This window comes from Mastigoproctus giganteus, chromosome 8 (genome assembly GCF_048544385.1).
Source record: "Mastigoproctus giganteus isolate SK-2022 chromosome 8, ASM4854438v1, whole genome shotgun sequence".
Taxonomy (NCBI): domain Eukaryota; kingdom Metazoa; phylum Arthropoda; class Arachnida; order Uropygi; family Thelyphonidae; genus Mastigoproctus; species Mastigoproctus giganteus.
This window is the reverse complement of record NC_143582.1, coordinates 48,752,065-48,774,165: the sequence shown is the minus strand read 5'-3', so window position 1 is coordinate 48,774,165 and position 22,101 is coordinate 48,752,065. Positions and strand designations below refer to the sequence as shown.

General features: G+C 36.7%; 1 protein-coding gene across 2 annotated transcripts in view; it reads left to right on the top strand.

Annotated features, from left to right (window-relative positions):
- The window catches only part of LOC150081521 (beta-taxilin-like), a 172,401-nt gene that overhangs the window by 12,673 nt on the left and 137,627 nt on the right, over positions 1–22,101 (top strand). For both annotated transcript variants that reach the window (XR_016547307.1, XM_090380003.1), the window contains exon 2: positions 20,524–21,231. Coding sequence is in view for 1 of the 2 variants with exons in the window: in XM_090380003.1 (XP_090236129.1) it covers positions 20,524–21,231 (708 nt within the window). In the remaining variant the exon portion in view is untranslated. The remainder of the gene's footprint in view (positions 1–20,523; positions 21,232–22,101) is intronic.

Genomic DNA, 22,101 nt, shown 5'->3' with positions numbered 1-22,101 from the left:
TGTGACTTAAGCGATCCAGAGTAAACATTAAATTGCATAATTTAACATTATATGCTCCTGTTGCATTGACCTTGATTGCATATATGTTCAAATTAATATTGATCGAGATCACTGAGCAGTACCATATGGTACCGTGAGAATCGCTTAAATTTTACCTGGGCGGTCAGTTAAATTCACAGGACGGTGTGCCCATTCGATAGGTCCTGGGAAGAACACTGCTTTAGGTGAAGAAATGTATGCAAAACTGCAATATCCGAAACTTATCATGGCCAGTAAATAGTCCTTATTTGAATCTGATTGAAAACTTTTGCTGGAGAGTCATGGGACAGAATTGCTGTTGAAAAGCCATTAAGCAAGATAATATTGCAGGAAACTATTATTCATGTCTAGTACCATGAACCAAGCAGAAATTATATCAAGAATCTGGTATACCCTATGCCAGACAGGCAGAAGGGAGTAATTAAAGCATGTGGTTGGCTAACAAAATACTAATGTCTGTTATAGACTTATTGGTACGTATTTTTTTGCTGCTGGTATATTTTTTCTCTCTTATTACATGTCAATTTCAAATAGTGATCAAAATGAAAAGGCATTCGTATGGCCTGCAGTGTATTTCTGTGATTACTGCCACTCCCCGACTTATGTAAGGGTTGCGTTCCGCAGAACTCTACTACGTAAGTCGGAATTTTCCTAAATGCTTATGCAGCACTTGCAACTATGCATGCTGAATTTGATTGAAGCAAAGAAGAAATATTCAAGCATGCCGCTGCGGAAGTTGAGGGCTGTGGACATTTAGAAGGGGTTTTTTCCAACACATCACAAAATTTCTTAGCAGCTGCAGAATCGGCACTGGCAACTTCACCACATACTTCAATGTTTTGGAAACCAGTGTGATGCTTGAACTTATTAAGCATTGGCTTGGGGTTTGCCATACTTATCCTTAATATCTTCATAAATACTTTTTCTTTTGCTTGAATGACCATTGGGCACTTGCTTCTGAATCTGATTTTCCATCCATATTATTAATAGCTCTTCCATCTTCGATATAGCACCTGAATGCTCTTTTGTGATCACTGTTGATTTTAAATGCATTGATCCTTTAACTTGTTCTTTATAAGTGCATTGTCCCTTAAAATAGTATTCACTGTCGAAGCAGCGAGACTTAATTCCATGCAATAGATGACAAACTTTGTCCTGCTTTGTACTTCTTAATTAATCATCTTCATTTCTAAATTAATTTTGTTTTGTTTCTTAGCACTGTCAGCACTTGCACCTTCTGTTGGTCTCTTTCCCTTCACCATTGTAATAAGTAAATAGGAATGAAGAGAAGATTCTGAAAATTTATTTATGTTTTTTATATGATTGAAGATTTCATTAAAGGGGAACTCCTTTTACCATTATACAGTAACGTAAAAACCCACAGAATTCCAGTTATTGGTATTATCGCAAATGCAATAAGATCAAGTTTACTACCCGTTTATAATAGATTGCACTAAGAGAAAAGCCTAATAAAGCCAAAAGTACAAATTGTTTTGTTTTATGGTAGTGAACTCCAGAAATGTGTTTTAGAAAAATGTCGTTCAAAATTGATTCTTATAACAGAACATATGATAACGATGAAAGTGTAGTGCAATTTCCATTATAAAAATGACCTTTTATAGAGAGATAAATAGCTTAGTTATATAGTGAAAATTTCAACTTTTGAGGTCTTGGAACGATTTACCAACAAAAAAAAACAAAAAACCGATGTGTTATTGGGTTCACATTATAATATTTATTCCTATGGGATGAAAAATACATTTCCATGATTTTTTTAAGTTTGCACTGGCTGGCAAAAACTTATGTAAATTAGAATTTCCATTAGTCGACTATTACATAAGCCCAGGGGAGTGCCTGTATTTTTACATAAATACAGGTAGTTCTTACTTTGTGAGTTAATTCATTTCTAGTGAAAACTCAAAGCGGAATTTATTTCCCATAGGCATAATGTTAAAAATAGGGGTTACGTTATCAACAATGAAATTAGTTAGCTAATTAGTTTTATGTTTAAATAATGATTGATTTATCCAAAGAAATGAAAACGTAGCCTGTAAAATCAAGCAAATTATAATAATAGAGAAATTATTTATGACTTACAAATGTTAAAGAATGTTTATTCTTCATCATCATGGCGCCTCCGTAGCCAGGTGGGAAGGAGCAGCAGTGCGTAGTACACGCTTCTTGATTAGACTGGGGTTCGAGCCTGTCACCACCACCAAATACGGAGATTGCGGGAAGGTCAGGGAATGGCTACCGCATATTCCCGGAGCAATATGGCCTTAGTTGCTAATGCTCCTAAAAACCAAAACAAACAAACAAATCTTCATCATCATTATTGACTAAATGCACGCTCGTTGATCACTCATTATTGGCTCGGCACTCGTTGGTTTGTTGCACAAGGAGTCGTCTTCTTTAGAAATGCTTCAAGAGGCATTTATTTCCAAGATAATCTTCTCTTTTTTTTATAAATTTCAATAGCATGCATAAGCATGATTTGTGTGGAGTATTATTTATTATTATTATTATTAATAGCCATATGGTGCAAGGAAGCCTGAGGCTTATGCTGCACCAGGAAAAAAAAAAGTTCCTGAGTTACCCTGAGAGAGAGAGAGAGAGAGAGAGAGAGAGAGAGAGAGTGTCAAAAGTAGAAGGGAATCACCAAGGAAGAGAAGAATGATGATATCCAGCTCGGGACCCTGGGTGTGCCAAGCCCATACTCACCAAATGTGAGCCCCCCGGGGTTACTGTCAGCCCTGTTATGTCATCTGATTCATGGTTGATGATGAGGTCTAGGATATTCTTTTCTCTAGTACTTTCCCTGACATGTTAATATAAATAACAGTCATCTAGTTGATTTAAAAATTTTTGTTCCCCATGTGGAGTTTCCTTCCCATTTTCTCCAATCAATTAGAGGCAAATTGAAATCACCCATAATAAGACATTGACACTTACTTCCCCATTTCATTTGCATATAGAGACTTTTTTGTCATAATCTTCACAATCACCTGGTCTGTAGATTACTCTTACTTGCATTATACCTTTGTTTCCAACTATCTCACACCATACAGATTCTATAGCATTAGCATTAGCATTAGTAGAGGCATTTGATGCAAGAAAGCAAGCTTATGCAGCATCAGCCAAAAAAAAAAAAAAAAAAAAAAAAGTAACATAAATAAATAAAAATAACCACTTCCACTTCACCCCTCTGTTCGTTCGAAATACCTGTCCAGCTGAGCCTTAAACTTATTTAGGCTATCAACTTCCACGACAAGGGATGGAAGTCTGTTCCACCCACCAACCACCCGCTGGCTAAAGGCAAATTTCCGCACATCTATCCTACATCTGTCTTTCCTCAATTTGAATTTATGCCCTCTCAGGTGATTTTTCTGAGCTAGAGGAAGAATCCCATCAGCATTGAGCATGCTCAAACCATTCAAGGCTTTGAGTAACAAGTTTATGAAGCAAAAAAAGGAATGAAGAGAAGATTCTGAAATTTTATTTATGTTTTTTATACAATTCAAGATTTCAGTAAAGGGCAAACACATTTCACCATAATAACTCACACAATTCCATCTATTGGTATTTTCACAAATGCAATAACATTGAATTTACTACCCGTTTATAATTGCTTGCACTAACAGAAAAGCCCAATAAACTGTAAAGTGCAAATTGTTTTTATTGTTTTATGGTCGTGACTTCTAGAAATGTGCTTTAGAAAAATACAATTTACACTATAAAAATGACTTTTTAGGGAGTTATATAGTGAAAATTTGAACTTCCGAGGTCAGTGAATGAATTACCAAAAAACAGTGTTATTGGTTTAACATTACGATATTTTCACGATACGATGGTAACGGATTAATATCGTAAAGCACGGCACATAGTATTGTATAACTATGCGCGTGGTTTGAAATGTGGTATTTATGAATGTTGAACATTCATTTTTTTCAATTAATGTTCATATTTTCGATTTTGTTGATACTTGATACTTTGAAAAAAAAAAAACTCGTAAAGCGAGAACTGCTTGTATATCTAAATAGCTTTTTCTTTAATTTATTTTCTTGTCATTAATATGAATAATCATTTTACATCAGTGTATAACAAATTTGAGGCTATGGGGCAATTATTTCAATTGTAATGCTTGTTGTTTTGGGAGAAAAGTTATATGATGTATGTGGCCACCACTGTATATTCTTAATGCAATCACATTGAGAATATACAAATAAACAGAACTGTTGGAAACAAAGAACACGACACGCACAAATTGCAACTAACATGATACACACAAGTGAGATACGGAGTAAAAAGTTTACGAAGCTTAAAAAATAGAAATGAAGAGAAGATTCTGAAAATTTATTTGTCTTTTATATGATTGAAGATTTCGTGGAAGGGGAAACGTTTCACCATAATAGCATAAAAACCTACAGAATTCCAGCTATTGGTATTATCGTAAATGCAATAAGATTTTCATCATCAGCAGCCATTTTCAATCCACTGCAGGATGAAAGTCTCTCCAGCAACTTTCCATTCCCTTCTGTTTTGTGCAATGGCCATCCATTTACTACCCACAAACTCTTGAATTTCATCTGTCCATCTCCGTTGTTGTCTTCCAGGTTTTCTTTATCTTCTTGGGTACCATTTTGTTATTTTTTTAGTCCATCTGCCATTGTGTTCGAGCTGTGTGTCCTGCCCAAGTCCATTTGGTTTTGCTAAGAATGTCATTTATTTGTGTTTGCTGTCTAATCCATGTGTTTCTCTTATTATCTAACAGTTTGATTCCTAATATAATTCTTTCCATTCTTCTTTGTGTTGTTTTCAGCTTCTCTTCCATTCTTTTGGTGAGTGCCCAAGTTTCACTTCCATAAGTCATGGTGGGGAGTATACATTGGTTCATTATTTTATTTTCAAACAAATTGGGATATTGCTCCTCAGTATGTGACTATATTTTCTGTGTGCTGTCCATCCGAAATTTATTCTTCTCTTGACTTCCAGCCATGTATCATTCTTACAGCTAATGACTTGTCCCAGATAAGTATATGAATCCATTTTCAATTTCTACTCCTTCAACAATTATATCCCTTTCTGTGGCATACTTGTTCATCATTACTTTTGTTTTAGCCATTTTCATCTTTAGTCCAAAATCCTTACTAACTCTGCATAACTAATTAAGATTTTCCTCTAATTCCTCAGGATCTAATTAATTATGATCACAATGTCGTCTGCAAATCGTAAATGGTTTAGGTACTCTCCATTCATATTGACTCCTTTCTGCAACCAGTCAATCTTCTGAAAGCTTCTTCAAGGGTAGCAGTAAACAACTTCAGAGATGGTGTCTCCTTGTCCAACTTCTTTCTCTGTTTTAAATTTGCTAATGTCTTTGTTTAGTCTAATAAAGGTAGTATCATTCTTATATATTTTCTTCAAAATCATAATGTATGGAGTGTCTATTCCTTCTCTTTCCAGTGCCCGAAACATTGCCTTATGCTGTATGGAGTCAAATGCCCTTTCATAATCCACAAATGCCAGGCATAATGGTGTTTTATATTCATTTGCTTTTTCCATTAGCTGTGATATTATGTGAAAGTGATCCATAGTTGAGAATACTGTCCTAAAGCCAGCTTGCTCTTTCGGTTGATTCTTGTCAAGTATTCTTTCTAATCTGTTAGTAATGACCCTTTTAGATGTGGTGCAACAATCTAATTGGTCTGTAATTTCCATATATTGATTTATCTCCTTTCTTATGCAGCAAAATTATGATTAGATTATTCTACTCTGTAGGTGTCACACCTTTCCTGATGTATTTTGTGAAGAGTCTTGTCAGTTTCTGTATCATGTCTCTTCCTCCCAATTTTAACAACTGTACACCCAATGTATGCCCAAAGAAGTCATGTACTCAAAACTAAATAATGGGGAGATGATCGCCAAGGAAGAAAAAAATGGAATTATTGTTCTAAAGTGGCGAGATTCTCGAGATGCAAGACTACTAACAACAAAGCATGCCCCAGAAATGGTTGATGGACCCTCCACCAGTAAAGGAAGATAGAAAGAAGCAAAAAAAAAAAAAAACCCACTTCCTATTCTAGCTTATAATAAGGGAAAGGCAGGCATTGATCTGTCAGATCAAATGGGTTTGTGTGCCACAACGCTAAGAAACGGGGTGAAGGGGTACCGGAAATTAGCAATAGAATATATACTTGGAATATCAGTTGTCAATGCGTACGTGGTATACAAGAGTGCTACGCGAAAACAAATAAAAATAAGAAGCTTTCGGGAAGAGGTAGTTACAGATTTGCTAAATATAGAACAGAAAGGGAAAAGTGAAAAGCTAAAATTTGGTAACACTCATATATTAACAACAAAAATTGATGCAAACAACAAGAAAGTTAGAAGGATGCGTGTTTTTTGTTACACAAAATTGAAAGAGTCGGAAGTAAGATCAGTTGCTAGCAGAAAGGGGAAAAGAGTTTCGACGTATTGCCCAGGCTGTATTCATCAGCCTTTCATATGTTTGGAGTGTTTTGGACAACACCATAAATCTTCATAATTTTGTAATTATAAAATTTGCAATAATAAAGAATTTTTAAATAATGACCAGTTACTCGCTTATTTTTTTTCATAGTTGCATGCAAATTTCATCCCATGTAACAGCGGAGGCCACGCTTTTCAAAAATAACATAAATTTCCAACAATCATCAGTGCTATACAGCCGATGCAGCTCCCACAGAAACAGTGAGTGTCGGCAATATATGTTCGATGTGGCACCTGAAAAACCCAATGATGTTGGACCTATATGGCCGACGCGGCAGTCAACATGTTAAAACTGTCTTAGACATTTCTTAAATTCTCTTTAATTTTTTTAGGTGATTGATTGAATCTCTAACAGTACCGTATAAGAATTAGACTAATGGGAGAAATAGCATAAAGACTTGTTTCCAGTTGTTTCCTTCAGCAAATCTGCCTTCGCCAATCTTTCCACCTTCTTGGTAAAAATCATATCACCCCTCACAAATTATCAAACTTTAGAGTTTGCAACACCCAACCAGGCTTTTGAATGCATAAACTCCACTACAATTTCTGAAGGACATATATTAGCCTCTTTCGACATTGTTTCCCTATACACTAATGTAAATTTAGATTTCACATTACAATCCTTACGAGAACTCCTAGCAGCTGATGATACTCTAATCAAACACACTTCCCTTAGTATAAACAGCATTTTAGAACTTACCTCGACTTTGCTTAATGCCAGACATCTTTGATTTTGGGACAAAAAATTTGAACAAATATTTGGTCTTCCCATGGAACTAGGAAAATCTGCCCCCTTATCCAAAATCTATTTAGCCACAATTGAGAATCAAGTACTTCAACCATTTCCCAAAGATATTAAACTTTACATGCACTATGCTGATGATGTATTGTTAATGGGAGACAAATCTTCCGTTGACAATCTTTGTTAAGTTCAATACTATTCACGACAGGCTTAAATACTCTCTTGAAATAGGAAAAGACGAAAGTAATTTCCTTAACCTCACAATATATAAAACAGATACAAAATTAGGAACTAAAATCTATAGAAAAGAAACAAACACAGGTTTGTTTCTTTTCTATAGAACATTTCCAATCACACCACCCACTTAATATTAAAAAAATCTGTCCTTTATAATCAGATTCATGATGCCATAAAATACTGTCCTTCACATGACAATCTACTCACAGAACTCCAGTATCTCACAGAGAAGTTTATTGCTAGACAATATCCCTTACAACTAATTCTTCACATAATTTCCGTTGTCAAACAGAATTAATAATCCACACAACACAAACCATGATAACAAAATACATGTATTGTCCTCCCTTTCGACTATAGACTTGCCCTACAGCTTTGTCAAATATTTGTCAAATTCACTTAAATAGAAAGGGTGCAAGAATGTTTGCTGATGCTATCGAGGCAGTGTTAGGTGGGTCGGAAAACTGCTAGATTGGGGGGATACAAGGACTAATAGATTAATAGTAGCACTGGCAGAGGTGAAAGTGATTCTTGCACTGCTTCTATTGGAATCAGCAGCAGCCTGGAAAATAAGATGCAGGATATTTCAGAGACTGATGGAAGTCATTGGGGTACAAGTAAACACATGGGTTGTGTTAGGGTAGCTAAGAAAAAGAACAGGTGCATGTATACTTGCGTGTACACCAATGCTAGGAGTTTTGTAAATAAATTTGATGAATTTGAGGTATTGCTCAAAACATCAAAGGCGGATATTGTTGGGATATCAGAGACGTGGTGTCACACAGATATAAGTAATGCAGAACTGGAATTTGGGGAGTACAACGTCTACAGAAAGGATAGACAGGACAGGAAGGGAGGAGGGCTTATGCTATTAGTTAAAATCCAAAGAAGTGAAGCCAGTCGACATCACTGGACAGTGCAGTGTTGAGTCAGTTTGGTGTGACATAAGCATTGGGTGATCAAAATTGAGAGTAGGAGTGTGCTATAGGCCTAATGACTCTGATGAGTATAATAAGAAACTGTACAGGGAAATAGAGTGGGCCAGTAAATCAGAGAGTCTTATAATGGGGGATTTTAATTTCCCAGATATTGACAGTAACTTGTGGGTTGGTCACTCACACACTAGCAAGGCTTTTGTGGATTTATTGGATGATTGTTTTCTACCTCAGCATGTTTGGGGCAACTAGAGGGAGTAATACTCTTGATTTGATTATCAGTAGTGATTCTTCATGCATTAAGAATCTGCAGATAAATGAAACACTAGGTGGCAGTGATCACAGTGTGCTGAAGTGGGATTTACTCAAAGAGGTAACTACCATTAGGGGTAAAGGGAAGGGTTATTGCTTTTGTAAAGGCGACTACGATGGACTGAGACAGTATTTAAATTCTATACAGTGGGACCAACTGATGATGTTACCAACAGCAAATTCAAAATGGGAAGCATTCATAGAACTTATCTTGGAAGCTACTAGGCTTTACATACCAACTAAGAAATATTGTTCAAGGTTTAGGCCTAAATGGATGTCAGATGAACTAATGAGACATATGGCAGAGAAGAAAAATGCATGGGATACATACAAATTAACACGTGACACAGAAGCCTATGATAGATACAAGTTGATCTGTAACCAAGTTACAAAGGAGGTTAGGCAGGCAAAGGCAGATTACGAGATATCTTTGGCAAGGGATGCAAAGAAAAACAGCAAAGAGTTCTTTACTTATGTAAACTCTAGAAGGAAGGGGATGAATCAGATTGGTCCACTGGATATCGATGTGTCAACTGTTGATGATCCTGCTTAGGTAGCTAACAAACTAAATTAATATTTTGCATCGACATTCACACATGAGGAGTTATTCAGCGAGGGGAATGCCAGAGGTGTATTCAACTCTGGCAGTAAGCTAGAGAATCTTGTAATAACTGAGAGTAAAGTGGAGGAGAAATTGTTGGAGATAAACAGAAGAAAGGCACCTGGGGTGGATGGGATCTATCCAGTTATATTAAAGGAGGCAGCAAAGGAAGTAAGCAAACCCTTAGCCATAATTATGAGAGCTTCCTTGGACTCAGGGGAGGTACCCATGGACTGGAGATATGCAAATGTGACCCCAAATCACAAAGGAGGATCAAAGGCTGACACAAGTAATTATAGACCTGTGAGTTTAACTTTTGTTCCCGGAAAATTAATGGAGGCACTGGTTAAAGAAGCACTGCAGGATCATCTAGACAAGACTTCAGTTATAGCTCGGACACAGCATGGTTTTGTTAAGGGGAAGTCTTGCCTGACCAATTTGAATGGATACTATGATGCAGTCACAAAAGAACTGGATGCAGGGAATAACTTTGATATTATATACTTGGATCTTAGAAAGTTTTTTGATACTGCTGCACAAATTGGAGCAGTGTGGCATTGGAGGCAAATTGCTGCTATGGATAAAGGGGTGGTTGAGGGGGAGAAGACAGAGAGTGGTAATTAATGGACACTGCTCATCGTGGACTAATGTTATTAGTGGAGTCCCTCAGGGTTCAGTATTGGGTCCATTATTGTTTTCTGTATTTATAAATGATATTGATGATGGTATATCAAGTTTAATGTCCAAGTTTGCAGATGATACAAAGGTTGGCAGGGTTGTTAAGGACACTACTGACACTATGCTACTGCAACAGGATCTGGAAAGGTTGAGCAGATGGGCTGAGAGGTGGCAAATGAAGTTTAACATTGACAATTGTAAAGTACTACATATGGGAAACAGCAACCCCAGAACAATGTATCAACTCTGTGGTACTACACTGACAGTGGTAGAGAATGAAAGGGACCTGGGGGTGGTTGTGCAGGCAGATATGAAGTTCTCTGAGCAGTTCAGACGGGCTGCAAGAGTAGCTCATGTTGTACTGTCAATGATATATAGGAATTTTTCTAGCAGGGATAAGGATGTGATTATTCCCTTGTATAAGGCAATGGTCAGACCACTCCTAGAGTACTGTATACAGGCCTGGAGGCCTCATTTCAAGAAGGATGTAGAGCTGCTGGAACGAGTACAGAGAAGGGCAACAAGATTAGTGAATGGAACAAAGGGGTGCTCTTATGAAGAAAGGCTTAAGTTTTGCAAATTACAGTGTCTGGAGACTAGGCACCAGCGAGGTGATCTGATAGAGGTGTATAAAGCCTTGAATGGTTTGAGCATGCTCAATGCTGATGGGATTCTCCCTCTTGCTCAGAATAATCACCTGGGAGGGCATAAATTCAAATTGAGGAAAGACAGATGTAGGATAGACGTGCGGAAATTTGCCTTTAGCCAGCGGGTGGTTGGTTGGTGGAACAGACTTCCATCCCTTGTCCTGGAAGTTGATAGTCTAAATAAGTTTAAGGCTCAGCTGGACAGGTATTTGGAACGAACAGAGGGGTGAAGTGGAAGTGGTTTTTTTTTTTTTATTTATTTATTTATTTTATTTTATTTATTTATTTTTTGGCTGATGCTGCATAAGCTTGCTTTCTTGCATCAAATGCCTATGCTAATGCTAATTCTAAAATATGTATTTTTTTCTTCTTAAAAAACAACAATTATAATAATGAAGCGTGCAATAGAAAAAGTAGCAGAAAAATGAAAAACACATCCAAGTTGTATGAAAGTACCGAATTACTAAGCATATTTACTGCTACCACATGTTCTCATCTCTGGCCTTTAGGCAATTTGAGAATTTGTGCTGTAGCATAGCAAGCACGAATTAAGAGCTAAAGGGATTAATTGAACAGTACTTCTTGGTAGTACTTGTTGCTGAGTTGTACTGAGAAGTATTAATATATACTGAGAAGCTGCATCAGTCAGTTGCTTTTTTGTGAACATGGTCAGTGAGCAAATTAAGGCGAATTGCAGAAGCAGTAGGGTTCATTCGTATCTCAGACTTAGTTCCAGTAGTAAGATTTCTACGCGTACAGTATTGAAAAAGTAATTTTAACAACAGGTTTAGTAACAACAAGAGCTTCTATATGCACAAAAAAAAAAAAAAAATTATTTAAAAATTTCCACTGCCCCCTTCATTTATCCGTCAACTCCTCTAGGGGTCGTGCCCCACAGTTTCTGCACCACTGTTATAGGCCTAATGACTGATGAGTACAAGAAACAGTTATACAGAGAAAGAGTGGGTCAGTAAATCAGAGTGCCTTATAATGTGAGATTTTAACTTCCCTGATGTTCATTGGAACATGTGGGTTGGTCACTCACACACTAGTAAGGCTTTTTTAGAGTTATTGGATGATTGTTTTTTACAGCAGCATGCTAGAGAGGCAACCAAAGGTAGTAATACTCTTGATCTGATTATCAGCACTGATTATTCATGCATTAGGAATTTACAGATAAAGGAGCCACTAGGTGGCAGTGATAACAGTGTACTGGTGTGTGATTTACTTAAAGATGTAACTATCATCAGGGGTAAAGGGAAGGGTTTATGCTTTCATAAAGGTGACTACAGTGGTCTCAGAGATGTTCTAAATTCTATACAGTGGGACCAACTGATGATGTTACCAACAGCAAATTCTAAATGGGAAGCATTCAAGGAAGTAATCTTGGAAGTTACTAGGCTTTTTGTTAAAACTAAGAAATATTGTTCTAGGTTTAGGCTTAATAGATTTCAGAGGAACTAATGAGACTCGTGGCAGAGAAGAAAAATGCATGGGGTGCATATAAATTATCAGGCGACAGAAGCTTCGTAAAGCCATGTAAGCTGGTCTGTAATCAAGCCACAAAAGAGGTTGGCAAGTGAAGGTAAATTATGAGAAATCTTTGGCAAAGGATGCAAAGAAAAACAGCAAAGACTTCTTTAATTTTATAAACTCTAAAAGGAAGGAGGATGAGTCAGATCAGTCCACTTGATATCACTGGTTTTACTGTAGATGATCATTTTTAGATAGCTTCCAAACTAAATGAGTATTTTGCATCTGCATTCACGCATGAGGATTTATTGAAGGAGGAGAAGGCCAGATGTTAAACTCTAACAGGGATCTAAATTACTTTGTAATAACTGAGAGCAAAATAGAGGAAATTGTTGCAGTTAAACATAAGAAAGGCACCTGGGATGGATGAGATCTGTCCAGTTATATTAAAGGAGGCGGCAAAGGAAGTAAGCAAACCCTTAGCCATAATTATGAGAGCTTCCTTGGACTTGGGAAAACCTTGGACTGGAGATGTGCAAATGTATTTCCACTTCACAAAGGGGTGATTACAGACCTGTTAGTTTGACTTTTGTTCTGGCAAAGATAATGGAGTCAGTGGTTAAAGAAGCATTGCAGGATCATCTAGAGAAGACTGCATTAATAATTCAGACACAGCATGGGTTTTTTGTTAAGGGGAAGTCTTGTCTGACCAATTTGATTGGATACTATGATGTGGTCAGAAAGGAACTGAATGCAAAAAATAATTTTGATATCATATACTTGGCTTTCAGGAAAGCTTTTGATACTGTTCTACCTGGAAGACTACTGTACAAATTGGAGTAGTATGGCATTAAGGGCAAGTTGCTACAATGGATAAAAGGATGGTTGACTGGGAAAAGGCGGAGAGTGGTAATCAGTGATATACAGCAGGCCCTCGTTATAACACGTTTTGCTTTACGCTGATTTGCTATAACGCTGTTCTTATATTATAACCCGTATTTGACTATAACGCTCTTTTAAAGATTGCATTTTTGGCATATTTAACGAAATTATTTGATTTGATGGAGTCGATAGCTTGAACATAAATAGCAAAAAATAACATTAAGACGTTTCCCACGCCGACTTGAGAAATTTTCCCACTCTCGGTGAAATTTTCTCGCAAGCTAATTTAATTGCAGTACAGTGACTTGTTTTGTAGTTCCGAGATCAACATTTTAAAATAATGATCAAGTATATTGCTTGTAATTTTTGCATTATATGCATTTATCCGATGTCTAGTCGTCACTCAGTACAGTATTAGACATTGTGTGTAACGCACAGTTTACTCGAACATTTTATCATAATTAAAGCAACCAACGCAATTACATTTTTGAAGATTAATAATGGCGGATAAGAATGAAAATGCAACGTCTGGACGCAGTACAAAGACTTCAAATGTAAGAAAAAGACTGAATTTGAAAATTAAATTAGACATTTTGAAGCGAATCGATTCCAATCAACGACAAGCGGATGTGTGCCATAATTTAGGACTGACAAGTTTAACTGTAAGAACAATTATAAAAAATAAAGAATTAATTTTAGCTGCGGGAAAGACAGCTGTTCCACTGCAAGCAACTATGGCTAGGCCAGCTATTAGGATTGAAATGGAGACTTTAACTAATTTTATTGAAGGTAATATCCAATGCAGAATTCAGTTAAGTTAAATATTATAAAAAAAAGAGAGAGAGAGAGAGATTAGCCTATATGATGATCTGAAGAAAACTCACCTAAAAAAAAAAATATGTTACCATTTGAAACTAGTAAGGGCTGGTTGAATAGATTTAAAATCCAGGGAGAAGCCGGAAATGCAGATCAAGGAGCTGAAACTTTCAAAAATGAACTTGTTAAAATTATTGAAGAGGGATATTATGTGTTATACTGCTCAACAAGTTTTTAACAAAGATGAAGCAGGATTTTTTTTGTAAACGAATGCCTAAAAGAAGTTTCATATTGAAAGAATTAAAAAACATGCCAGGTTTCAAAGCGGCGAAGGATCGGTTGACTTTATTGTTGGGTGGTAACACTTTGGGGGGATTTAAAATTAAAACCCCTTTTAGTTTTCCAGGAAGTGGGCCAAAATACAACCCAAAATCGACACATTTTTCATGATTAAATTCATCAATTAAAATCAATTTAGATTAATTAAATTCATGATTTTAATTGGAATTTTAAGTTTAATTTTGATATGCAAGTAGTTACCACGTAATTATATACGTATGCAATGCAGAATATTTTATATGTACAAATATTTGAATAATAAACATATTGACCAACATTTGTGCATCTTTTTACTGCTGTTTATTATTGATTAGGAAATATCCTATGGCACCAACCACAACTCACAAATACATATGTTACCTTATGGGAATGCGGTGCTTGCTTGGCCCGGATTCACTTAGCGCTCTGTTTTTCCAGAACGATTTATCAACGTTAAGCGGAGGTCACCTGTACGGGAATTGTCAGTCTTGTCAATGATATACAGGAATTTTGGGTGTACTTACATTGTTGGTTATTACATTGTTGGCCAGGATTTTTGCAGCTCCGACGAATGCTAAGTTTATATATATATAATTTAGTAGTTTTATTGACTTAATTGTTATACTAAATTATTTTCTTTAAGTTGCTTTATAGTCCTAGTCAAGCTTCTTGGTTTATTTGAATTTAGATAGCGATCTTGAAAGTTAATACTTAGTGTTCGTAGATCTTACCGTTCGTAACTTGCCACCGTTGTTATATGATACAGAATAGTGTAACGTAAATCACGAACTTTATAGCGTAAAGTTGAACTTCAACTAAATAGCGAAATACGTAGCACTGTATTAGAAATCTGTTAGATTAGTAAAGTATTATAAATTAATCAGTAAAATTTATTAAATTTTATTGTTAATTAAATTATACTTAAACAGAATCATGACCCAGACTAGATCAGCAAAGCAGCAAGCACAAAGTAAGTGGATCGAAGGAGAACCGAAGGGGACCATTTTCCAATGCATCAGTCTAAAAAAATGCGAAATGTGTGCAGACCGGTCTAGAATAGGACATGATCTAGCCAAGGAGGATATATTTGTGTGTGCTAGGTGCGGAGATTGTGAAGAAATTAGACACTAACGCAGCATTCTGATGGGTGTTTATGAGAGTTTGAGGTGTATGCCCTCGAAGAAATTAATGTGAGGGGGCCCCGTCAAGCTCTCAGCTTCCCAGCTCAATGGCAGAGCTCACTCCTGTGCATCAGGCAACACAGCAGCAATCTCCAAGGTAGAATGTGCTGGTCCCACAGGAAGTAGCTATTGTTGTTGACTCTATTGTCAGAGAAATGGGAAATATATTATGCAAAAAGGATAGGTGGAACAGGACTAGGGTATGTGTTTCAGGGGCAAAAGTTGATTATGATGTAGGGCAAATATCATCTTTTAAGGGCACAAAAGATGATACTGTTGTACACGTTGGCACTAATGAGCTTAAGAGTAAAAGATCCAGATTTACATAACAAGTACAGGTCAATGCTGAAAAAAAGTCGTGAGTTAGGGTTAAATTTGAAAGTGTCTGCAATTCTGCCCAGACATGATAGGAGGGAGTATATGATGAGAGCCTTGTCAGTCAATTCTGCCCTGGAGAGATTGTGCAAGACTCATGGGGTAGAATTTTTTTCAGCGTGGTATGTGCTGACAGAAGAGACTGCTTCTACAGGGATGGGATACCCTTAAATAGAAAGGGTGCAAGAATATTTGCTGATGCTATTGAGGCAGTGTTAGGTGGGTTGGAAAACTTCTAGCTTGGGGGGAGGATGATTCACAGACTAAAAGATTAACGGTACCACAGGCAGAGGCGAAAGCGATTCTTGCACTGCATCTACTGTAATGAGCAGTAGCCTAGAGAGCAAGTTGCTGGGGATTTCGAGGGCTGCTGTGAGTCATCATGGAACAATTAAATACATGGGCTGTGTTGGGGTAAATGAGTAAGAACAGGTGTATGTACACCACTGCTAGAAGTATAGTAAATAAATTTGATGAATTTATTTTTGAAGTGCTGATCAAGGCATCAAAGGCAGATCTTGTTGGGATATCAGAGACACAATGTGGGGAGTACAATGTGAACAGAAAGCACAGGGTAGGAAGGGAGGAGGGATTATGCTGTTAGTTAAGAAATAGACAAAATCTAAAGAAGTACATCGAGTTGACACGGGTGGACAATGCAACGTTGAGTCTGTTTGGTGTGACATAAACACTGGAAAAGGGAAAATAAGAGTAGGACTGTGTTATAGGCCTAATGACTCTGATAAGTACAACGAACAGTTGTGCAGAGAAATAGTGGGCCAATAAATCAGAGTGTCTTGTAATGGAAGATTTGAACTTTCCAGATATTGACTGGAACTTGTGGGTTGATCATTTGCACGGTAGCAAGACTTTTATTGGAGGATTGTTTTCCACAGCAACATGTTCTAGAGGTAACCAGAGGGAGTAATACTCTTGATCTGATTTCAGCAGTGATTATTCATGCATTAAGAATTTGCAGATAAAGGAACCACTAGGTGACAGTGATCATAGTGTACTGATGTGGGATTTACTTAAAGATGTAACTACCATCAAGGGTAAAGGGAAGGGTTTTTGTTTCGTAAAGGTGACTACAGTGGTCTCAGACAGTTTTTAAATTCTATACGGTGGGATCAACTGATGATGTTACCAATGGTGAATTCTAAATGAGAAACCTTCAGGTACTTAATCTTGGAGGCTGCTAGGGTTTTTTTATACCACATGAGAAATACTGTTCAAGGTTCAGGCCTAAATCAGAATAAAGTTAGTGAAGTTATCAGATGAATTAATGAAGCTAGTGGCAGAGAAGAAAAATGCAGGGGATGCATATAAATTATCAGGCGACACAGAAGCCTACGGCAGATATAAGCTAGTCTGTAATTGAGTCACAAAGGAAGTTAGGCAGGCAAAGGCAGATTACGAGAAATCTTTGGCAAAGGACGCAAAGAAAAACAGCAAAGAGTTCTTTACTTATGTAAACTCTAGAAGGAAGGGGAATGAATCAGATTGGTCCACTTAACATAGATTGTTTGTCCATTGATGATCCTGCTCAAGTAGTTGATAAACTGAATTAATATTTTGCATCTACATTCACACAAGGAGTTATTCAACGAGGGGAATGCCAGAAGTTTGTCAAACTCTAACAGGGAGCTAAGTGATTTTTTAAAAACTGAGAGCAGTGTGGAGGAGAAATTGTTGAAGTTAAACATAAAAAAGGCACCTGGGGTGGATGGAATCTATCCAGTTATGTTGAAGGAGGTAGTGAGGGAAGTTAGCAAACCCTTAGCCATAATTATGGGAGCATATTTGGATTCAGGGGCGGTCCCCATGGACTTGAGATGTGTAAATGTATCCCCAATTCACAAAGGGGATCAAAGGGTGATCCCCCCTTTGTGAATTGGGGATACAAATAATTATAGGCCTGTTAGTTTAACTTCAGTTCCGGGAAAAATAATGGAGTCACTGGTTAAAGGGGTGATACAGGATCACCTAGACAACAAGACTGCAGTAATAGTTCAGACACAGTATGGGTTTGTTAAGGGGAAGTCTTGTCTGACCAATTTGATTGGAAACTATGATGTGGTCAGATAGGAACTGGATGCAAAAAATAATTTTGATATCATATACTTGGATTTCAGGAAAGCTTTTGATACTGTTGTGCATGGAAGACTACTGTACAAATTGGAGCGGTATGGCATTAAGGGCAAGTTGCTGCAATGGATAAAGGGATGGTAGAGTGGGAGAAGGCAGAGAGTGGTAATAAATGGACACTGCTCTACGTGGACTGATGTTATTAGTGGAGTTCCTCAGGGTTCGGTGCTGGGCGCATTGTTATTTTGTGTATTTATCAATGATATTGATGATGGTATATCAGGTTAAATGTTCAAGTTTGCAGATGATACAAAGGTTGGCAGGGTTGTTAATGGCACTAAAGACAGTATACTACTGCAACAGGACCTAGAAAAGTTAAGGAGATGGGCTGAGAAGTGGCAACTGAAGTTTAACATTGACAAATGCATAGTACTGCGTATTGGTAGCAGTAACCCAAGAGAAATGTACAACTGTGTGGTACTACACTCAGGGAGGTGGAGAATGAAAGAGACCTGGGGGCAATTGTGCAGTCAGATATGAAGTTCTCTGAGCAGTGCAGATGTGCTGCCAGAGCAGTAATGGAGTTTTGTCAATGATATATATGAATTTTGCTGGCAGAGACAAGGAGGTGATTATCCCTTTGTATAAGGCAGTGGTCAAACCACACCTTGAGTACTGTGTAAAAGTCTGGAAGCTTCATTTTAGGAAGGATGTAGAGTTGCTAGAACGAATATAGAGAACGGCAACAAGCTTGGTGAAAGGAACAAAGGGGTGCATGCTTAATATCTGCAAATTGCAGCTTCTGGAGACTAGGCACCTGCAATTTGATCTGATTGAGGTGTATAAGGCCTTGAATGGATTGAGCAGGCTTAGTGCTGATGGGATTTTTACTCTTGCTCAGATTACAAACTTGAGGGGGGGGGCATAAACTGAAATTGAGGAAATTGATAGCTTAAATAAATTCAGGGAAGAAATGGACAAACTTTTGGAGTGAATGGATGGGTGAAATGAGAAGGTAAGTTGGGTTTTTTTTTTTTTTTTTTTTGCCTGATGCTGTATAAGCTTGCTTTCTTGCATCATAATTATGCCTCTACTAATGCTAATTTTAGTTTAACCTTGCTTATGTTACACCAAACTACCTCAACATTGCACTGGCCACCCAAATCAGCTTGGATACAAACCTACCGGCCGACCGGGCTAGCCGGGTGGGTAAAGTGCCTGCCTGGCAGCCCAAAGGTCGCGGGTTCGATTCCCGCCTCGGGCTTGGATCAGTGTACTGCAAAAACCTTGGGAGGTGCATTATGGCCACAGAAGCCTATGCGTTAATAACTATCAAAAAAAAAAAAAAAAAAAAAAACAAACCTACCTTAGATTCTTTAACAAAGAACACAACCACTCCCTTCTCTCCTTGTGTCCTTTCCTCACGTATTCTACTTGCCATATTCCTTATATTTGAGTGACACCATATATCTGGTATCTACAATGTCTGCATATGATGTCTTTATCAGTATTTCAAAATCATCAGATTTGTTTACTATATTCCTAGCATTAGTGTGCAAGCAAATATATGTGCACCTATTTTTGCTCTTAGTAACCCTAACACAGCCTGTGTATTTGCTTGTCCCATGAGGCCCACTAGGAGGCCTTGTAATATCTGATACCTCGCTTTCCAGCCTGCTATGTGTGTCCCATTAGAAGCAATACATTAAGCACTTTCACTTCTGCTTGTATCTTCCCAAGCTAGCAGTTTTGAAACACCAGATTTGTTTGGTGGGTTATCTTGTGAATGATTCCATTATTTTTTGGCTTATATAGTAATCTTTTGTGTTGGATTTAATGAAATGCTCTGATAAAGTTCAAATGAATATTGTGAAATTTATTTACTGTATCCAGTTCATGACTGATAATACCATAATAGTTTATCATGTTAGATTTTCCTATTATAAAACTGCTATGTTCTTTTGAGAATGCCATTTCTATTAAAGTGATTCTGTATTGCATTCTTAATCATTACCTCTATGATTTTTCCTGGTTCACCACTGTGCTATTGCTACTTCATTCTAGGACCAGTTTTATGAATTGGAGGTACTTAATCACTTCTCCAGTTTAATATAACAAGAACTGCAGTATTAACCAAGTTATTACTGTTTCAGGAGTATTTGGAAACGTTGCTTTGGTAGTCTTAATGAACAAGTTGTTTTTAAAGTCACCAAACCTGAACAGTTGCATATATCATAAATTGTTCCCATAATATACTTATGGGAACAATTTATGATTTGGTTTACAGTGTACATCAGAAGCTTAATAGATGGCAGCATGCATTGTGCACATGCAAAATCCACATCACATAGTACATTGTGACCTTATACAATAGGTATGTATGTCAACCAAATTATATTTTGTTCCAGCAAAACCAGTTATATGTAATTATGAGTTTAAACACACTGTGTTATAAAGGCAATGCATATTTATTATTCCACATATCTTTGCATGAAAATTTGAATTTTTTTGTTTATTTTTTCATAAATTAAAAAAATTTGCTTATTCATTGATAATGTTATATGTAAAAATATATTTTATCAAATATTTTATTAATAATTATTTAATTAACATTTTATTACCATGCATCATAATGAATTTTATTTTTAAAGAAAATTTTGTTCACTTACAGAATGAGCCATTGCTGAGTTTAAATAACGATACTTCAACTGTAGTAAGCAGTGATGTACAGGATAGAGAGAAAAGTGTTTCAGATACTCCAAATGAAAATAATGAAAATGCCAAATCTCCAGCTTCTAAAATTGTTACAGAGACAGAACTCAGTCATAGTTGCACCTTGCCACCAGAATTCCAGGTACACGATTCTGTAGTAACTATTTCTGATGTCAGTTACAATGCACATGAAGAAGTGCTTGATCAAAGTGTCCAAGCAGCTGCTCTAGATAGCATCATGAGTGCTTGCTCGTCTACAGCACAACAAATTAAGCAGAATATTACCGAAGTTCTTAAATCACGAGAAATACCATTGTCTTCACCTGAACCTGATGATTTCCCATCACAGTTAGCTAAAAATCTGAAAGAAAAAATTGCTGATTTTGAAAAGACAGTTCAACAGAGCAGCTCATTAACAGAGAATGTCACATCAGTCTCATCTACAAATGCCAGTATTAGCAGTCATAATGACACATTGCATGAAAATAATATTAAAGATGACACTAAAGAAGATTGTACAATAAATATAGAAAACCCTGAAAATACTGAACTCGGTAGTTTAACAAGGGATTGCCTGACTGGTGGAGATGATAATGCAGAATCTACCTCTCAAGAAAATGCATTAGAAACTGAAATAGAAGATAGCAGTTCATCACTTACAGAGCAGGTAAGTAATTTATGCATAATTATGTTAATTTTTTTTGATTGGGAGGAGGTTGGACTTTTTTTTTTTTTTATAATGAGTACTTATTTAGTAACTTAGTTTCCACTCTGTATTTCTTGTTTTTTCTAAAAAACAAGGAATACAGAAAGACTACCTCTGTGTACCTGTGGTGAATTTAGGGATACTATGCCCTTAGGCATCCAAAAATGAACATCCCCCATTTTGAAATAAAAAAAGATGTTCAGTAAATATCCATTTGATTTGGTTCACAAATTTGAGTATTTACATGTAAATATAAATTACAATATAAATCGTAGGTTCAAAATTTTCTTCTTTGTTTTTGTGAAATAAATTCATCAATGACTTCTTTCAACGAATGTTTTCAGCCGAAAGTTTTATTTGTTAGGTTAGGGGTTCACAAACTTTGTGATATCATGACCCTTTAAAATGATAAATGAATTTGTGCCGTGTTCCAACCCCATAAATAAAACTAACAATTTGGATAAAAGACCCATCTAGTGGGTCTTTTATCCAAATTGTTCTTTCTTTTTATCCAAGTACAGGCTTTCATAGTGGGGAGTACAGGGTTCTCGATAGTTCTTAAATTCTATGCAGTGGGACCAAATGATGACGTTACCAACAGCAAATTCTAAGTGGGAAATTACACCCCTGTCATAGGGACCTATAATCTACTGGGCTTTTTATACCAATTAAAAGGTTCAAGGCTCTGAGCTAAATTGATGTCAGGTGAATTGATGAGACTTGTGGCAGGGAACAAAAATGCATGGGTTGCGTATAAAGTATCAGAAGATATAGATGCCTATGTTAGATATAACTAGTCTGCAATCACAAAGGAGGTTAGGCAATGTAAGT